The sequence below is a fragment of the Mesoplodon mirus genome (assembly GCF_964341445.2).
Source record: "Mesoplodon mirus genome assembly, chromosome: 3".
Taxonomy (NCBI): Eukaryota; Metazoa; Chordata; class Mammalia; order Artiodactyla; family Ziphiidae; genus Mesoplodon; species Mesoplodon mirus.
This window is the reverse complement of record NC_138978.1, coordinates 160,241,103-160,262,218: the sequence shown is the minus strand read 5'-3', so window position 1 is coordinate 160,262,218 and position 21,116 is coordinate 160,241,103. Positions and strand designations below refer to the sequence as shown.

General features: G+C 43.5%; 1 protein-coding gene across 6 annotated transcripts in view; it reads left to right on the top strand.

The window, feature by feature from the left end:
* The first annotated feature begins 6,210 nt into the window (after positions 1-6,210).
* NPL (N-acetylneuraminate pyruvate lyase) overlaps positions 6,211-21,116 on the top strand; it is a 35,415-nt gene continuing 20,509 nt past the window's right edge. Inside the window, exons 1-4 of one of the 6 annotated variants that reach the window (XM_082615780.1) lie at positions 6,211-6,266; positions 10,502-10,576; positions 18,478-18,551; positions 19,685-19,772. In XM_082615780.1, the coding sequence (XP_082471906.1) occupies positions 10,509-10,576; positions 18,478-18,551; positions 19,685-19,772 (230 nt within the window). In that variant the 5' untranslated portion in view covers positions 6,211-6,266; positions 10,502-10,508. Of the gene's footprint in view, positions 6,267-6,362; positions 6,476-6,879; positions 7,625-8,344; positions 8,566-8,793; positions 9,057-10,501; positions 10,577-18,477; positions 18,552-19,684; positions 19,773-21,116 lie in introns of those variants that run through there. The other 5 variants (XM_082615783.1, XM_082615785.1, XM_082615781.1 and 2 more) reach the window with 5 other exon arrangements.

The following is a 21,116-nucleotide window of genomic DNA, read 5'->3' as shown; positions in this document are numbered from 1 at the left end:
ACTCTCTGAATATAGTAAAGACAACTGAACTACTTATGCTTAAAATAGGTGAAATGTATACTATTAAATTATATCTCAATAAAACTCTTATTTTAAAAAACTGGAATCACAGATCCCCACTTAAGAAGGACAAGTATGGAAGTACATCTCTTCTGTTCAATTGATTTTTTTCCTTCAAGCTCCTTCTCCCTAGGAACCCAGTGGATGTTCTTCAAAGGACTGAGCCAGGAGACATTGAGCATGACTGCTCTCAACACCTTCCCTTCCTGTGACCCCAGAGGGTTCTCTGAAACCAAGTTTATGCACAGGACTTTTCTCCCTTCAAGAGATGTCCCTCTAGAAACTGAGAAAAATATCACAGAAAACCACCAAACCAAAATGACAGACAAAAACACATGGAAGTATACAGCAATCAGAAAATAAAAGACACAATGGCGGTACTAATTCCTCATCTATCAATAATCACCCCAGGGCTTCCCTGGTGGTTCAGTGGTTAAGAATCCACCTGCCAATGCAGAGGACAAGGGTTTGAGCCCTGGTCTGGGAAGATCCCACATGCTGAGGAGCAACTAAGCCCATGCGCCACAACTACTGAGCCCGCGCTCACAGCCCACAAGCCACAACTACTGAGCCCACGTACCACAACTACTGAAGCCTGCGCACCTAGAGGCCATGCTCCACAACAAGAGAAGCCACCACAATGAGAAGCCCACACACTGCAACTAAGAGTAGTCCCCACTTGCCACAACTAGAGAAAGCCCACATGCAGCAACAAAGACCCAACACAGCCATAAATAAATAAATAAATAAATAAATTTATTAAGGGAAAAAAAAGCTTCCAAATGATGTTAAAAAAAAAACCACTCTAAATGTAAATGGATTGAATTCACCAATCAAAAAACATAGAGTGGCTGAATGGAATAAAAAACAAGACTAAACTATATGCTACCTCCATGAGGCTCACCTCAGTCCTAAGGATAAACACAGGCTAAAAGTTAAGGGAAGGACGATATGCCAAGCAAATAGCAGCCAAAAGAAAGCAGGTGTAGCCATACTTATATCAGACAAAATAGACCTCAAGCCAAAAAAAGTAGCAAGAGACAAAAATGGACAGTATATGATAATAAAGAGGACAATTCATCAAGAAGATGTAACAATGATTATATATGCACCTAACATAGGAGCACCAAAATACATAAAACAATTATCAACAGACCTAAAGGAAGAAACTGACAGCAACACAATAATAGTAGGAGATTTTAACACCTCACTTATATCAATGAATAGATCATCCAGACAGAAAGTCCACATGGAAATTCTGGCCTTAAATGAAACATTAAACCAGATGAATTTGATAGATTTCTACAGAAGATTCCATCTAAATGCAGCAGAATACACATTCTTTTCAAGTGCACATGAAACTTTCTCAATGATAGACCATAAGTTGAGACACAAAACAAGTCTCAAATTTAAGATGATTGAAATCATATCAAGCATCTTTTCCAACCACAAGGTATAAAACTAGAAATCAACTACAAGAAGAAAGCTGGAAAAATCACAAAAATGTGGAGACTGGACAACATGCTACAAAACAATCATTGGGTCAATGAAGAAATCAAAGGAGAAATCAAAAAATACCTGAAGACAAATGAAAATACAACATTCCAAAATCTATGGGATGCAGCAAAAGTGAGGGAATTTTATAGTAATACAGGCCTACCTCAAGAAATAAGAAAAATCTCAAACAATCTAACTTTAGACCTAAAGGAACTAGAAGAAGAAGAACAAACGAACCCCAAAGTTAGTAGAAGGAAGAAAATAATAAATATCAGAGCAGAAATAAATGAAATAGAGACTAAAAAGACAATAGAAAAGATCAATGAAACTAACAGCTGGTTCTTCATAAAAATAAACAAAACTGACAAACTATTAGCTAGACTCACTAAGAAAAAAGAGAAGGACTTGATATATAAAATCAGAAATGAAAGAGGAGAAATAACAGATACTACAGAAATGCAAAGGATTATAAGAGAATATTATGAACAGCTATACACCAACAAATTGGACAACCTAGAAGAAATGGTCAAATTCTTAGAATCACACAAATTTCCAAGAATGAATCAGAAATAGAAAATCTGAATAGACTGATCACTAGTTCAGAGACTGAAACAGTAATCAAAAAGCTCCCAAGAAAACAAAAGTCCAGGACCAAACAGCTTCACAAGTAAATACTACCAAATACTCAAAGGTTTAATATCTATCCTTCTCAAACTATTCCAAAAATATGAAGAGAAGGGAACACTTCCTAACTCATTTTTTGAGGCCAACATCACCCTGATATCAAAACCAGACAAACACAACACAAGAAAAGAAGATTACAGGCCAGTGTCTCTGATGAACATGGATGCAAAAATCCTCAACAAAATATTAGCAAACCAAATTCAACAAAATATCAAAAGGATCATACACCATGATCAAGTGGGATTCATTCTAAGGACACAAGGATGGTTCAACATCCACAAATCAATGTGATATACTACATTAATAAAATGAAGGATAAAAACCATATGATCATCTCAATAGATGCAGAACAAGCATCTGACAAGATGCAAAATGAACTCCCGCTTTTCTACCAGCCCCTCTGACATACCTGCATGGCCAGAATTTCCAAGAGAAATTCTCATAACATAACCTGGTTATACGTTCTTTACACTGAATGGAAACAACTCTGGCTCACTTAAGGACAGACCTGTTCTGGTCCACAATGGATAGCAACACTTCAAGATCCAACTTACGCTCTCCTTCCTTCATGAATGTGCCCTAATGTAGCAGTATTTTAGCTGCCTGAAATCCATTTCTCCTTTTCTGATAAGGGCAGCTGTGATATTGTGATTTATAATAAGAAACATATATTTGGTCTTCATCCAGTTCCCGGCATGGAGTGACTAAAACCTTGTAATTACCTAAGTGATGAGAGCAATCAAGGTGTCTTTTGCTATGTTAAGGAGGTGGCTTTTGAAAAGCACCTAAGGATGGGGGCTCCTTATCAGGAGACCCAACCTGTGATTCCAGGGTTGGATCTTTCAGTCTCAACCCCCTGATCTTCAGGGAGAGGAGAGGGGCTGGAGGTTGACTCAAATCACCAATAGCCATGATTTAATCATTCTTGCCAGTGTAATGAAGCTTCCATAAAAACCCCAAAGGACAGGGTTTGGAGACCTTCTGTGTTGGTGAACACACGGAGGTGCTTGTGTTGCTGAAAACCTGGCCTCTGTTTACCAGTGCCAAATAGAAATGCGGAGACAGCTTTGGAGGAGTAAAAAAGAACAGCTTTATTACTGTGCCAGGCAAAGGGGGACACAGGGGACTCCTGCCTCGAAAAACTATGTGTCCCCACCCAGGAGGATTTGATGAGGAGTTTTGTAACAATACTTCCCAAGGGTGGGGTTGCTGACAAGATTAGGGTATGTGCAGGGCCTCAGGTGGTCGGGTCTCCTAATCTTGATGAGTTTCTCTGGTCCCTTTAATCTTGCCTCAGGTGGTTTCTTGTCTGCTTCTCCCTTGATTAGCAACTGTTCAAATCTGCCCTTTGGAATTCAGGGAAGGTCATGGAGGCTGGACTCTGGCCTATAAGAAATGGGGGACAAAAAGAGGCCTCTGTGCCCTGGAGGCCCACAGGGCCCTGCTCGGTTTCACTCAGAGAGTGGTCAGCTGGGGAGGCATGGAAGCTCCTAAACCTTTCCCCATGCCTTGCCCTATGCATCTCTTCCATCTGGCTGTGCCTGAGTTGTATGCTTTAATAAAGTGGTGATTTAGTAAGGAAAATGTTTCTCTGAGTTCTATGAGCCCCTCTAGCAAATTAATCCAACCCAAGGAGGGGGTCATGGGAACCTCTGATTTACAGCCAGTTGGTGAGAAGCACAGGTAACAACCGGGTCTAAAGTGGCAGCTGAAGTGGAGGGGAGGACTGAACCCTTGTGGAATCTGATGCTCTGGGTAAACAGTGTAAGAATTGAGTTAAATTACAGGATACCCAGCTGGTGTCAGGGAACTGCTCCTTGTTAGTGTGAGAAAACCCCCTCCCTGACACATATACATTCAAATTGGTTCTAGAACCTTTCAGCAACCTCACAAGAAGGTGAGGGCAACCTTTCTGGGAAACCACCCTTTACCTCAGTCCAGGAGCCTTGTGATGGGGCTCCACATCCTGCTCTAAGGATGGAACATGGGGCCAATCTGATCAATTACAGTGCTCTATATCCCCCAAGCTCTTTCCTCTACATCACTGAGTTTCAAACCTGAGTTATAGTGAACAAAATATGATGTGGAACCCCAATATGTTTTTAAAAAACAAAGGAGAGTTGAAGGGAGTCAATGCCTCCAAACCCCACACTCCTGGCCTGCAGGTGGACAGATGCTGTGCTCTCTGCACTGTGGGAAAAACAAAGAAATAGGACCCGGTGCCTGCTTGGAGCACCTCACAGGGGTGTTAGGGGGCAGGAAACAAAAGCATGAAAAGTTAATAAAGGTGATTAAATAATACTGGATAACAAGAGATGAAATGTCATAGAGCCCTTGCCACTCATCAGAAAAGTGTCAGAGGACTTCAGGCCAGCAGTGAGCCTTTTATTGTCTCTCCCTTCTTCTAAGGCCTACTCAATTGTCTAAGACAGGTGTCACCTCCCTCCCAGGAAGACTTTCCTGAAACACTCTCTTGCCTCATCATGCACACACTTACACATAAACACACACCCACTCAACTAGCCCACTGAGAGTCTCCCCTCAGGGTTTCTTAGCATCTTTGCACAGGTCTATATATATATTTTTTAAATAAATGACTTTCCCACAATTCAAAGTAGAGGCTGTGAGTTTCTTCAGGGCAGATAGTGGATACTGGGATGTGCACCGCCCCCCATTCTAATGAGACTCTTTCTACCCTCCCCTCTTTCTTTCCGTTTCTCCTTCCACGGGTGTCAGCCCTCTATGACAACCTAAAGGCTCTCCCTGCCTTTTCCTGCTCCCTCTCCCCAAAAACCTCCTGCACATCAACTCCCATTTTAACATCTGCTTCTTAGCAAATCCTAACACATTATAATAAGGAACTACTGTGTACTACCAAATTTATATATACATTTATGTATTTATATAAACATGTATTTATTTATAAAATATTATATAAAATATATTCAGAATACTGGCTTATTGGCTGACAATATTAACCCTAATGGCTTATATCTTTTGGGTGTTGAAATACTTAATTTTGCATATATTAAAGTGTGACTAAAAAAAAATACTAACATTGTTCCATTGGAATATAATATTCTTTTTAACACTACAAAACAAACAGATGTAACTAGGACTCTTTCTTCCTTCCTTCCTTTTTTACAGGATAACAGAATAGCAGTTCACAGTAACAGCTCCCAGACTACTTGAAATCAAACTACGGTTCAACCACTCACTGGCTCTATGGCCTTTGGCAAATCACTTAACTCTCTAAACATCGGTTTCTGATCTATAAAATGGGAGAATGCTTCCTCATCTGTAAAATATGAATTGAAAAAAATAGTACCCACCACACAGAACTGTTTTATGAATTCATTAATGAATTAATTTCTGGTGTTGTGTGCAATGAAAGAATTATCCTAATGGATATAAAAGCACTTTGCAAACCAGAAAGCACTTGGAGAAATTCATTTTTCTCTAAATGAAACAAGCATCAGCCATTGCCTTTTATGGAAAATTGAGGTTAATTCACATCAGCAAGAGAAAGCTGAGGACTTGTTTATGGCTGTGTTTCTGATTAACACAGAACTTGATATTAGAAAATAAACTCTTGACGTTCCTGCAAGTGGACCACAAAATACCTATTGTTGCAGGGCCCTGGACAGAAGAAAAGTTAATACGGAAAGGAGCCCAGGACGCGGAAGTGCTCGGAAAGGCCTAGCAGAAGAAGGGGGGCTGCAGCAGAGCCGAGCCGCGGGTGAGCACGCGCTGCGGGCACCCAAGTGCAAGTTCAGATGCTCGCAACTGTCAGGAAGCTGGGACTGCGCGCCCATGTTCATTCAAGGCCCCGGCGTTCGGGCCCCCTGCCCCGCAGAAAGAAGGAACTCCACCTTTGCCTAACGCTTTGGGCGCGGGGCGGCGCGGGGCGGCGCTACAGCTCAAAGGCCCGGGGGCGGGGTGGGCACGTGGTGCGCGGCCCCGGCGATAAAGAGCGCGCTTGGGAGCGCGGCGCGGAGCGGTGGAGGTGGGCCGGCGGCGTGTGGGTGAGCGCGGGCGCGCAGGCGTGGACTGACGGATGGACGGACGGACGGGTGGAGACTGACTGACAGGGAACGGGGGTAGAGGGCCGGGGCACTGGACTCGGCGGTGGGCGAGGCGCTGACGGCCGGACGCAAAGGGCCAGGCAGGGGAGCTGGGAAATGGAGCCTGAGGAAGTGTGAACGCGACACCTTCCCGGCCCGGGCGAGTGTCTGTACGGACGGGGTGGTGGGACCCACTGCCCTGGATTCTGTCCAGACTACAGAGCCGGGCCCTAAGGATCCTTTTTTCAAAATGATCAGAGGCACCCACTGGGGGGAAGAGAGTTTAGTGATTAAGTGTGATACAGTCCCTTCATTTGATGGGAAATTGTATTTCTGCATTTTTGTTTGTTTGTTTAGGTTCTCTATTTGTTTCTTCCTTTCCAAGTATTAATATTTCTCTCTCTCGAGTGATTCCTCATGCCCAGAGCTGCATCCTCCTCTTCCACCTTCCCCAGAGATTTTTTTAAAAAAACTTTTCCCTTTTAAGAGAATTTGACTTAGGCAATCTGAATTCTTTGCACTAAGGGTTCTTGTCTGTGGATAAAGGTGTAAGATTTCGAGAGTAATAGGCCCTGCCCAAGTGTTTCAGTAGTAACATTCTAAATTCACATTAAGCCTTAGGCTGGAGAACATTCTATTTGTGTTTGTTTTTTGTTTTTTGCGGTACGCGGGCCTCTCACTGCCGTGGCCTCTCCCATTGCGGAGCACAGGCTCCGGACGCGCAGGCTCAGCGGCCATGGCTCACGGGCCCAGCCGCTCCGCAGCATGTGGGATCCTCCCGGACTGGGGCACGAACCCGTCTCCCCTGCATAGGCAGGCGGACTCTCAACCACCGCGCCACCAGGGAAGCCCTCTATTTGTTTTTGATACAAACTGTGAAGAATTTGAAAGCATAACGTTACCCAGTTTTTATTTAAAACTCGAATTTACAAAATCTGGATCATTCTCAGTTATGGCTGTGATTTTTTAACCCATCTCTTCCTGTAGCAGTTTCACAGTTCACAAAGCCAGCAGTCTTTGCTCGTTTACTTAGTGTATTGCTCTGTGCAAAGACAGATTTTTGAAGCTGTTCTTGCCCCCTGTTGGCTTACACTCTAGACGAGCCAAAACTACCTTGCTAATATCTCTGATGTAAAGTTTTTAATGAAAAGCAAATGTTTGAGGGAATTCTGAAGAGTAAGAAGTTATTTTCATTTAGGGCATCAGAGAATGTTCTCTAGTTTTTATTTAAAGTGAGTTCTGAAAGTTGGTTGTACTGAAGGAGCTGAAGTGGGAGATGTTGCCATTCCGGGTGGGAGAGCCGGACAAGCCAGCACAAGGTAGGTAGCAGTGGGGACCAACTGGGCTAGTGCACTTCAGGTGTGAAGACATCTGTACAGAGACCCAGACCATGGAATTTGGTATTTGTCCTGTGGAAGCTAGGAAGAAGTTAATTGGCCTTTTTCCGGCAGGGCAAAAGCAAGATCAGAAATGTCTGAGCTACTGGGAGGTTACTCTGGCATCCTGACTATGTTGAAGAAGAGAGTTGGGATTAGGACAGTGATTCCCAGGCCCCATATCTTTAACCAATCAAACTGTATTTAAGTGCACTTAATTTGAGGTATATGGATATCTCTATCTATCTATCTATCTGCCAGTCCAAGCTGTTGACCATCCTAAGAATATCCTTGTAACTGCTCTAAATATGAAATAAATGCAGCCAAAAGCACATGAATATGGAAATCTAGGGTGTACAGCCTAGTACTTTTCAATTTAGGAGACTTTTAATGTGGAACCTAGCTCTCTGGGCTCTTATCACTTGAACCTTCTTGAGTCCCTACGGGCCCCTTGGACATGGAGTTGTGCCCATTGGTCTAGATAAGAGGTAACAAAGGGTAAGTTAGGAGAGGGGCAGTAAGGCAGGAGAGAAGGATTGCAGGGAAAGAAGATAACAGTTGGAACTGAAATGACTTAGGCTCTAAATAGAAAAGAGTAGCCAGGGTTGGGGAGGGGGGTACCAGTGGAGCTGAGATGACAGGAAATAGTGTGCTGATAAAGGAATGCTACTTGCTAATGTCCTATGGTCAGCAGACAAGACTTCATGGAGGGGACTGAACCTGTACTTACTATGTGCCTGGCACTGCTGTTAATCACTCTACAAGAATTAAGTAATTTAATTCTCTCAACAACCCTGTGAAATATGATGCTTGTTATCCCCATTTACAGAAGGGGAAACTGAAGCACAGAGAGGTTAAATAACAGTCCTAAAGTCATCCAGCTGGTAAGTGATGGAGCCAGGATATAGGCCCAGGAAGTCTGACTCCAGAGCTGGTGCTCTAACCCCTCTACTGTAAGGAGCAAAGGAAGAAATTGTTTAGAAGACCAGGTGGCAGGTTCGCTTTGGGCTCTCGAGTTGAGATGCATGCAGGAAGGCCAAGTGAAGATGTGCAGCGGGCACAACATCAACCTCATTTGATGCTCAGACCTTCCTCTGGGGTAGACTGGGCCTGTGTTATGGGCTTTGCATTTTCCCCATGGGCCAGGTGATTACCTTTCTCTTCCAAAACTTCCAACAGGAGTTAGTCTCATCTTCAAACTAGGAAAAGTCAGAGAAACCCTAGTATCCTATATATCTGTTAAGGTTCCCCTTTATTGCCCTTCAGTACAGAGCAAAGCTACTTGAAGGATTTAGGCTTAATTTCAGGAGCAAGCCTCACCAGGGCTGTATCTGTTTATCAGGGGAGGTATCATCGTTGGCCTTTCACAAAAGCAGTAAGTTTTGCCACACTGTACCCTTTCATGTTTTTGTCCTTGTTCTGCTCTGTTTCTAGCTTCAGGGGCTCACCTGAGCCAGGACTCTTGGGAGATACAGAAAAAGTAGAAGGAATGATCTCTGTACTCTGGAAGTTTATACTCCTATTTGGGGGGATGAGATTAACAGTTATAAAGAGCAAACAAAATGAGATAATTCATAATTATTACATTATGTGGGTAAGATGTAAGTTGCTAGTGGGCATTTGTGTTTTTAAATGTGCCAGTGACCTCAGAACTATAATATACCCTCTCTTGTATTTTCTCTAAGCCAAACATCTTTTGTACAGTTGTCACCAAATACTGTCTGATTGTATTTTATTTTCTTCTTCAATTGTTAGACTTTGCATTTGTGGCTTCGAATTTTCATGTCCTACAGCTCAAAAAATAACAATTCTTCTATGACTAGTTAAGTGGCAGAGGTGTAGGTTGAACCAGGCAGTCTACCTATGGAATGCAGGCTATTAACCAGGATGCTCTGTTGCCTCTCATTGCCTGTTTTGGGCAACTTCTTGGCTTTTTTTACGCTGGTTGTGGACAGGTACGCTCTCTGCCAGCTGGTGAGGGATGCTTTTGCCTCAAATGAGTGTTGCCAGGTTCACTCCCAGAAGCGATCTCCCCATCTGTGGAAGTCATCATCAAGCTACAATCTGAACACCTCATTCAATCACCCATATATTCATCACTTTTTAATGGTGCACGAGATTGCTAGCAAAGCACTCACTCAGTGCAGAGAAAACAAAGGCAAATGAAATCTGTTTCCTGTCCTGGGGGAGCTTGGTCTAGTGGGGGAGAGGTGAATAAATGTTTGTGATGCGATTTACTAGAGCTAGGAAAACAGGGAAAAACTGGTCAAAACCAGCATATGAAAGGATAGTTAGGTAAATCTGAAGACAGTCTTGTAGATCACACTGAAGCCTTAAGACTTAAGTACTGATTTTAGGGGAGATTCTTGCTTAACAGTATGAAGATATAGAAAGAGATAAGAATGTCTCTTTTCTCCTGACCATATTTCAACTTGAGCAATCAGTAGTTTTTTATATATTTGACCTCGCTGAGTTAGGTTCATATTCTTTCTTCTGCTGTTATTCACCCCTGCTCTCTGAGGTTTCAGATTGCCTCAGTCATCCATATAGATAAAACAGGAGGCCTTTCCAATGGTATTTTCCCAGAACATTGCTCTCTTCTTGTCTCCAAATCTCCTGTCTTTAAAATATAGTTTCCTCCTCTATAAAATGAAGTTGTCACATTTTACATTCTTCTCATTTGCTCTGTTTGTATACTTGTAAGCATTTTTCACAGTTCTAAACTTTGTGGGAACAGACTTTGCCCCGGAGTTTTATCATTAATTGACATTCCTAGAAGAAGGAGAGCAATTACGCTGTATGTTTTCTGGACTTTTTCAGCAGCTCAATGGCCTCCCCGAAGAAGAAACTTCAAGGTCTTGTTGCTGCGACCATCACGCCAATGACTGAGCATGGGTAACTATGGTTTGGGACTAAAGGGATCTCCCTCCACCCCAATGGTCAGAAGGTCTCTATAGCAGCAGTCGATTAGACTCTGCAGCTTCTGCCCCTGCACTGTCTCTGACCCCAAGTCAGAGAAGAGGTCTCTGTATCACAAACAGTGCAGAAGGAGACGAGGTAAGATAATGGCAGCTTGCCTTCCTCCCAGTGTCTGTAGCCCCACAGAGCAAATTCTTGCATTTCAGCAGAGCCCTGGCCTTCCCAAATAAGGCCAGTGGAGTTGGGTGAGGAGAATCTCATTTTAACAGGATTTGATATCAAGTTCTGGCTTCTAGATCCTGTCTCTAGACTGTCCGTGGACGTGATGAAAATGTCCTACCGTGAGGAAAGTGGGGAAGGTAGCTGCCAGATGGCCCCCTTAGGCATGTCTTACAGTCACATTTCAACATTGGTTAAATGTTTGGGAGCTTGCAAGAGGGAGGTAACAACAGATGATTGCTGAGAAATTGTTACCCAAGCAAGCATTTTCCAGTGAATATTATGGCGGTCCCTTTGCTGGTACTAGCAGTTAGTGGTCATGTGCCCCGGGCATCCATGAGCAATATATAACTTCCCCCCTGGACATTGCCATTAATAAGTTGGGGATTCATCCACTATCTGGATCTAAGTGTTTTAACCTGTTAGAGGAGTCAGCTTGCCAAAACAGAATTCTGGCTTCTTTGAGCTTCTCCTTTCTTCCTCTATAAAACTTAAATGTAGTCTTACCTACATCATGGAGTTATGAGTATTAAAATGAGATAATCCATATAATAGTGTTTAGCACGGGGTCAATATGTGCTTAGGTCAATAAGTTTGAATTGCTATTGTGGCATACGAAGTAAACGGAAGATGAGGTGTTTAAGGTATCTAAGTAAGGCTTTTACATTTTTGGTTTTCTGTTACTGAATTTTGTAAACCTTACCCCTACCCCTTTAAAGTAAATGAAATTTCTTATGACTTTTACCATTCTCATTCAGAGTTGACCATATCACAGTTTTCCCTGAGATCACTGGAGTTCAAGACTTCTGGTTTCTAAGATTCTTGAAAAATCACATCTTTACTCGGTCTAAATAAAATTCTTGCTGAGATGGCATGTAAATTATTCAATGGTTAATAGCAATTTTTTTTTTCTGTTGCTTCTCCATTTCCACAAGCCCTAAGAAAGACTAAAGTCAGCTCCTCCTCAATGTGTCAGCCACTTATTGGGCAGATGAAACAGAAGGCATGTGATTGAGCAGACAGGATTTACTTCCTGTTATGGAGTAAGATCCTGTTTGCAAGCTCAAAACACTACATCTGGTTGATGCTACTTTAACCGTTTTAATCAGACCCCTCTTAGCCTAGAAGTGGCTTCTTCTAAGTCTTGTTTGTTCATCTGAGACCTGCGGAGTGTCACTGTGCTTCCTCTATCCTGCCATTTTCCTGGGACACCAGGACCCACGCATATTAGATATAACTAAAATGACTCTGCTTTTCTGGATCCTTCTCTGTTTCCCAAATACCTCTGGCCCTGTTGCCTCCATTACACAATTTACTCTTTCTTCATGAATTCTTTTCTCTTCTAGGACCCTCACTTTCCTAAGGTGTGAAATAAAAATAAAAATGCATTTTTTAATAAGGGCCTTGTAAGAATTTAAATTAAATCAAAATGTGTGTCAGTACATGGCACATAGTAGACATGTAAGTTTTGTTAGTTTCCTTTTCTCTCCATCTTTCTGCTCCATCCAAACATTCCTAATAGGTATGAAGCAGGTTTGGAGCACCCACCAATAGCAGGTGGCCATTAACCCACTTGCCCACAAGGGAATCTGCATTTCTGACATGTTTCTAAGAGACAGGACAGAAAGAGGAGCCACATGGAATCTAACACCTGGAAATTCTGCCTGGTGACCAGCCATCATAGGAGTTTTCCTAACCTGGCTCTTAGAGTAAACCATGGCCTCCGTAATTCAGAATGGCCGAACATTTTTTCTTCATAATTATAATGATTCAACTCTGAATATAAGTTGATGTCCTAGAGTGGGGAAGTTGTCAGCAAAAACATGGTTAAACAGATTTTAGAGTATCTGGGTTCTTGACCCCCAGCTTTGATACCACCAGCTGTCTGACCCTGGGGAGCTCTTGTCACCTTGTAAATTTCTCTCGTATTTTATGAAGAGACAGAGTTCAACCACATTATCTCTAAGGCCCATTGAAATGCTAAGAGTCTGAAGTCCTCTGATGTTAAATATTATTAGGGATATTGTGGTGATCTCCATTAAGTAAGAGTGCCTGAGTACCTGCAACTCCAATCTATCCTCCGCACTGTAGTCCAGTCCTCATAAATAAATCTAATCATTTGTTAGATTTACACTTTAAGAATCTGAATTCCCTTTTGTCCAAGCCTTGCTACTCGTACAGACCATGGACCATTAGCTCCAGCATCACGTAGGAACTTGCTAGAAATGCAGAAACTCAGGCACTGCTACATACCACTGAACCAGAACCTGCATTTTAACGGTGTCCCTGGATGATTCTTTAGCACATAAAAGTCTGGGATGAACTGGTCTGAAGGTTAAAGCCCAGGAGCCTGGGCTGACATAGGAAGTCCTTTACAGTCTACCTTTCCTGCTACGTTTCTATTTCCCCAAACACCTCATCCCCTTTCTTCCCTCTGTGCCTTTACACATTGTTTCCTCTGCCTTTTTCTACCGTCACCCTCTCCATTCTCTGCTCCAATTGAATACATCTATTCATCCATCAAAACCATCCTCCGGTGATTCTTCCCCATTTCCCATAGAAAGCATTATAGAGTCCTTCCTCTGTGGTCCCATAGTATCCTGTGCCTACCTTTTCACATTACATCACAATTATTTATGATAGTTGTTACAATAACTGTTTGTTACATGCCTGTCTCTCCCAACAGGCTATGAGCTGCTTAATCTTATGCAGATATTTATTGGGTACCAGACCATACACGGGGACTGAGCACATATCTTATTTATCTTTGTATCTTCAGCATCTAGCACAGTTTGTGGTAAATTTGGTTATTTCATGAGTGAATAATTTTGTTATTTCATGAGGAAAGGAAGCTAATACTGACTGGCTAAAGACTGTGTCAGTCTTCATGCTGGGCATTTCAATGGACATATTCCACTTAAATCTTGACAGCAACTCAGTGAGAGAGAGCTGTTATCTCTATTTTTGCAGTTGATGAAACCAAGATCCTAAAGACTAACACATAGCTGGAAAGGAAGGTCTATCTCTACCCATCCCAACTCATCTTTTTCTACACTAGAGTGAAAGACTTTTGCTTTCCTTAGTTGTTTCAAGAAATCACTTTCCTTTGAGTACATTCACAGTCGTTAGAACAGAAAGTCCATTTCAGATTGGCCAAAACTGTTTAGAAAAAAGTTGTGTTTTCTCCCTCAAATGCCCTTGACTTCACCATGGGAATCTTCACAATCTTCTGTGATTCCGTTTTTAAAGGGTATACTCCATTTATAGTTATTATAAAATATTGGCTATATTCCCCTTGTTGTACAATGTATCCTTATAGCTTATTTTATACCTAATAGTTTGTACCTCTTAACCCCCTAACCCTAAATTGCCCCTCTCCCCTTCCCTCTTCCAACCGGTAACCAGTATTCTTTTTTTTTTTTGGTTATATTCACTAGTTTGTTATATATTTTAGATTCCACATGTAAGTGCTATCATACAGTATTTGTCTTTCTCTGCCTGACTTATTTCACTTAGCGTAATGCCCTCCAAGTCCATCTGTGTTGCTGCAAATGGCAACATTTCGTTCTTTTTTATGGCTGAGTGGTATTCCATTGTATATATACCACATCTTCTTTATCCATTCATCTGTTAATGGACACAGGTTGCTTCCGCATCTTGGCAATTGTAAATAATGCTGCTATGAACATTGCGGGGCATGTATGTTTTCAAGTTAGTTTTTGTCTTTTTCAGGTATATACCCAGGAGTGGAATTGCTAGGTCATATGGTAGTTCTATTTTTAGTTTTTTTGAGAAACCCCCATACTGTTTTCCATAGTGGATGCACAAATTTACATTCCCACCAACAGTGTACAAGGGTACACTGGATTTTTCTCCATATCCCTGCCAACATTTGTGTTCTTATTGATGATAGCCATTCTGACAGGTGTGAGGCGATATCTCATTGTGGTTTTGATTTGCATTTCCCTTGTCTGGCTTTTCAAACAAAGGTTTGTTTTTTTTTTAACATGAAAAGAAATGTTACCGTTGTGAAAGTCAAACAAAACACATTTAGGAGCCATCCCTTTTCAACCTCTGATCTCTCTAAGGAGATATGGTAGTTCCAAAAGGCCATAAGTCCAAGGACATTGTGGGGGGCTCTGCCACTGCCCCAGAATTCCACCATTAGTGTCACTCCTATAGGCTAGGGGCATTTTATAAGAAAAAGCAAACTGCTTTCTTGAAGGAATAGATGATGTATCACCCATTAGCACCCCTAACCTGAGTGGAATTATCATAGCTGTCATCAGCAAGGCCTAAAGGAGTGGGGGAGAGGGGGTGAGTGTAGACAAAAGCACTGCTACACTGATGCCTTAAAATAGCGTGGAGTTCTCTGAGGAAGGAGAAGGAGCTGGAGGGTTCACGTGCTGGCCTAGATCTGCCTGAGGGTGTGGCCAGCTCTCTAGAAGGAGGACACCAGAGTAGGGCCAGACAAATAGCAGCTCTCAATACAGTCAGAGGGAAAGAGGATCATAGGATTTCACCCTATTTATTCCAAATCCACTTTGTCCTTGAAATCTCCTTCCCAGCCTCCCTAAGTGGAATTATCAGTCCCCTGCTGAAACCTCTATACTTTCTAACCAATCACAGCCTTTGTTGTATTTTTCTCAATATTTTAGTTATTTATATATGCTATTTTCTTTGCTCAGTTAATATGGTAGTGAAATGTAAACACATCCTGCAAGTGAGGAGATAACCTGCTTTTAAAGCAGAGATTATGGGTGTTTCATCATCATTGTAAAATCCTGCATCACGGCTCCTTCACTAGCCTTTGTTGAGTGTCTGTGCTGTGCCAGGTGCAGATGAGAGATTGTAAGGTATAAAAGGCACAGCTCTTGCCTTCAGGAAGTTCTTGCTCCAGACTGGAGGGTGGGCATAAACAATTTACAAAGTGTTGTTCATGATAACAGAGATATGAACTTTGCTGAGGGTGTGAGGAATTTGTCACTGAGGAATAATAACAGCAATAATGATTGAGCCTTTAATTGAAGCCAGGTGCAGTGCTGAGCACTTGTGCTGGACTGGCCGATAGAGGGCCACTTGGTAGTGGGGGTCCTTGCTGAGTTTAGAGTCCACTTTGGGGATACACACATGCACCCTAAAAGACTAAATTTCTTCCTTAAGGACTTCTGGAAATGGAAACAATCTCTCTAGCTTCCCTTTCCAAATAAGAAAACATTAGATTAAACCAAAAGAAAGCACATCAAAGTGAGTACAGTGCCTACCAGGCCTCAATCATCTGGAGCTCTGCAGGCTCCTCCTTGCTGAAGAGGCCAGGCCTGCTCTCAGTGTCTGAGTATGTGGGCAGGGTGGGACTGGGGAGGTGTCAAGACTTCAGTGAAAGTGTGCAGGAGCCACTTTGTTTGAATCTGTGACTCCAACACAAGCTATTGCCCAGAGGCTTTATTTCCAGTTTCCAATCTGTGATTGGGAAGTTACTTGCATGAGTAGATGGACATCACTGGTCAAAACCAAAGTTAGTGTCACACAAACAAAGCCCCAGCTAATTGTTCCTGCATGTCAGGGCTTGTCCCAAGTGGGGAAGAGCAGATGGAAGCAGCAAGGGGCTAGTGTGGTGTGAAGGTGTGGTTCCAAGTGGTCAGAAATATCTGAGGCAGAGAGATTTCAAGAAGTTGAGCAGCTCAAGCTGACCTAAAGGAAGGTCCTGAGATGGATTGTCTAGGCAGCTAACTCCCCCATCTTGGAGTCTTGCTCAGTGAGACTGATAAGCAAAGATTTGGCATTTGAGCAAGTGGAACAGGGAGGGGCAGTGTTATGATATTTCAGGCATGAGCCATTATGGAGAGAGTTTGTTCCCCTTGCAGGCCTTTTTTTTTTTTTTTTTTTTTTTTGGCGGTACGCGGGCCTCTCACTGTTGTGGCCTCTCCCGTTGCGGAGCACAGGCTCCGGGCGCGCAGGCTCAGCGGCCATGGCTCACGGGCCCAGCTGCTCCGCGGCATGTGGGATCTTCCCGGAACGGGGCACGAACCCGCGTCCCCTGCATCAGCAGGCGGACTCTCAACCACTGCGCCACCAAGGAAGCCCCTTGCAGGCCTTTTAACTACATTAAAACCTACCTTTTCCCAAGTGGCAGCTTGGACTAGTTGTCTTTTGAGTGTTGTGGGCAGTGGTTGCCTATCCATTCTTTGTTTTTATCTCTGTTGTTCCTGTTCCCTTTGACGTATACACTTTGATGTCTTTGTTTTTTCTATATGCATCAGATATTTTGGTTCCATTTTGTTTTTTAAGGAATACAGTAAGTTAAGATGAAAAGAATGTTATTAAGGTTAAAATTACATTAGGATTCTCTGGTCCCGCTGACTAAAAGGCAAAAGTACTAGCCAACTAGTACTGAGTGTTCTTGGCAACCATGCATTCTGCAACATTTAACACACACTTGCCCCACCATTTTCCTTTGTATTTTCCTTCTCCATCCTCCATCCTCCCCACCTGTATTTTTTTTTATAAATTTTTTTAAAAATTTATTTATTTTTGGCTGCATTGAGTCTTCATTGCTGCGCACGGGCTTTCTCTAGTTGCGGCGAGCGGGGGCTGCTCTTCGTTGCAGTGCACGGGCTTCTCATTGCGGTGGCTTCTCTTGTAGAGCACGGGCTCTAGGCACGCGGGCTTCAGTAGTTGTGGCTCGTGGGTTTCAGTAGTTGTGGCTCGCGGGCTCTAGAGCGCAGGCTCAGTAGTTGCGGCACACGGACTTAGTGGCTTCGCGGCATGTGGGATCTTCCTGGACCAGGGATCGAACCTGTGTCCCCTGCATTGGCAGGCGGATTCTTAACCACAGCGTCACCAGGGAAGTCCTCCCACCTGTATTTTGATTGAGAACAGGTCACTTTATCTGATCTGTCTGTGAGTCAGTTTCTAGATTTTTAAACTCAATATGATTTTAAGCATCAGGTTTTTGCAAGGTCAGTACTCTTCAAACGGCACAGTGCATGCAGATCACGTGGATATCTTGTTACAGTGCAGATTCTGACCAGGAGAACTGTGTGCAGCCTGGGACTCTTCATTTCCAACAAATTCCCCCAGTTGCTGATACTGCTGTTCCTCAGATAACACTTTGAAAGGCAAAGTGATGACAAAGTTCCTTTTCAACTATTATCCCTCTTCAGTTTAACACTAACACATATAAATGGCTTTAAGCCTTCATTTATTGTGACAAATATTAAGTGCTAAAACTCTTAAATTACTAAGTTTGAATTTTCTTACTTTGTAAGCCTAAGAAATGATTGCTTCTCGCCACATGGAAAATGTTAAGTTCTCGTTTAACCATGCCCCCAACCATCACTCCACCCCCAAAGGGCAAAAGATTATTAACTACTTTTTAAGTATTACTTGTGGTGAAGTTTAAACATAAAACCTTTGTGGATAACTAATAGTGCTTTTCTCACATAAGCGAGGCACATATGGCTGAGTAGAGAAACCACCAGACTCAAGGGAAGAAAAAAGCCCAAGCATTATTCAGAGCAGGCTAAGAATTTCAGACTGGTTAGATGGATTTGAATAACTATTAACAAGAGAGAGCAGTTTATAATTGTGGGGATGAATAATCTAGAAAAGAATAAATACACATTCTTTTTCTAATTTTTTTTCTTTATGTCTTTCAGAGAAATCAACTTCTCAGTCATTGGTCGGTATGTGGATTATCTTGTAGAAGAACAGGGAGTGAAGAATATCTTTGGTAAGTCACCTTTAGAGATATATGTCTCTCTACATATCTCTAGCTCAGTCCTTAGGAAGTAGCTGTCACCAGATTACTAGCTAGGAGGTCACAGTGTTATTGTGTCACAGGTTATGGTTGAGCCTGGCTAAGCCATGTAAAATTTGTGGATTTTTAGTCTCATCAATTTTGGACCTAAAAGATGATCAAGAGATTGTATAATTTGGTAGTGTCCCTGAGATAGGCTGGGACCTGGGACCCTTTACCGGAGTGCTTACACCTGGACAAACATCTCTGAGAGCAACAGACTACAAAGAAACTATTAGGGAGTAAAAATCACTACACACATGATCAGTGGGGGCAGTTATGAACAATAAGATTCAAAAAGGCCACAAGCCAACTGCCTCTTCTAAGGTACTGGGAGCATGCAGGGTACCGCACACGATCCCTGCACTCAGCAGCACCGAGGGGGTGGGTAGACCACCTAAGCTACGCCTCCTGCCCAACCCACGGACCCGCCCCTGTCGTTACACCTTTTAAGGAACCAGCTCGCCACCTTGGGGAGCGAGCAAGGACACCTCTTTCTTGTTCTCCCTCCCTCATGCTGCAGCAGGGGCCTCAGTAAAGCCTTGCCTGAATTCTCATCTGGCCTCTTATCAATTTCTATTGATTAAAGAGTCCAGGGACCCAGGTCTATAGAGGTCGTTTTAGATCTGTAGTACACACCATTGTCTTCATAAGTAACTGCCGCCTATGACCACCTTGACATCCCAGTACTGAATGGTGTTGGTTTTCCTGCCATTGAAGCCCAAATATAGAACTGCCTGGCGTGCTCGGAGATTTGCCTGAAACACGGGCAGTTACCTCTGTCTGCATTTAAAATACTCTCTATCCCTGAAACCAATGATATTTGTAAATTACAAGTCATACTTAACCTTCCCACTCCTTTTGACAAGGCGAGGATGGAAAAAAGGCTGAGTCTGAGGTGGAAATGGAAACATGGCATCACCCCACCCACCCAGATTCCGTCCTCTGGTGTTTCTCCGTGTCCCTTCCTCTTGAGCAGGGATTTCTGCCCCTGCACTGCCACCGTTGGTGCTGGAAGAACAAAAGGTATCGGTTGGTCCCACTGACTGACTCTCTGTTTGGAACAGTGAATGGCACGACAGGAGAAGGCCTGTCCCTGAGCATCTCAGAGCGCTGCCGGGTCGCGGAGGAGTGGGTGACAGAAGGGAGGAACAAGTGAGTGGCTCCATCAAGATAAACACATGCATCTGCAAGAGCCGCGTAGACCACAGCTATACCCCAGATGACACAGACTCCCTGCTCTCCGACCAAAAATCAGGCCTGAGGTCAGCTTGTGGGACGAGGAGCTGAGGCAGAGGAGGGCCCTTCCTTTCCGTGTGGAAGGGCAGCCAGACACACCCGGCTCTCAGAGATCCCATCGGGAAACTGGAAACTGCCTCTTGTTTTATCTACCAGGCCAGTCCCTCCGGTTCCCTGTCCTTGGCCTGAAGGGGTGTGGAGCAGGGCCCTGGTGACTGGCTGCTGAGCTCCTAGCCCTTCCGCTGAGCAGCTCATACTCCTTCCCTTCTCAGGGTGGGTCCTGGTGGTTATATCAGCCTGTTGCTTCCTTACAGTTCTCTCTGCATGTGACTCAGCGTGTTTTCTGTGGTGCTTCCTCTTGTAGTCTTAGGGAGCTTTCTGCATCCTCTAAACTTCAATGAGTTAATGTATTTGGTTATAACACTCAATTTGTGCCACGGTGAAACAAATAGGACAGCATCAATTCAATAAGCATGGCAATTAACCAGGCTTGATTTGTGGCCTGTTCTGCACTGTTATGCATTGTGTGTTATGCACTGTGCTGGCACTGGAGATATAAAACAGGATCTCTGCCCTCAGGTTGCTTACCATCCAATGGAGATGTCAGACCATGAAAACTAGCACTGATCCTTCTGATAAATAGTGTAAACAGGGATCAGAGAAGGGTGACTGACGGTGCCTTAGGTGGAGGCAAAGATTGGAGGTAAGTCTCAAGTGAGCCTGGAGCAGAGGTTGTCAGTGCAAAGCCCCTGCCCACTTTGGGGACCCTTAAATGGCTTTAGAGCAACTTGGATACTCTGAAATTATATGTCAAATGTGAATGTGTGTCCACGTATGCACTTTCTGGTGATCTTCAGTTTTCAGCTCATTTTCAGTCAGATTCTGGGCCCCAAAAGTTTAAAGACCACAGACAAGAGTGAGGAAAGAAGAAGGATAAGGGTAAACGTCAAGAAAAGCACCAGAAGGGCCTCCCTGGTGGCGCAGTGGTTGAGAGTCCGCCTGCCGATGCAGGGGACACGGATTCGTGCCCCAGTCCGGGAGGATCCCACATGCCGCAGAGCAGCTGGGCCCGTGAGCCATGGCCGCTGAGCCTGCGCGTCCGGAGCCTGTGCTCCGCAACGGGAGAGGCCACAACAGTGAGAGGCCCGCGTACCGCGAAAAAGAAAAAGAAAAGCACCAGAATCGGGAGGGATAATGAAGTGGGCGCAGACAGAAAACCCTCAGAAGGGTCAGAGGGAGGTGAAGAGCAGATCCTGTGGT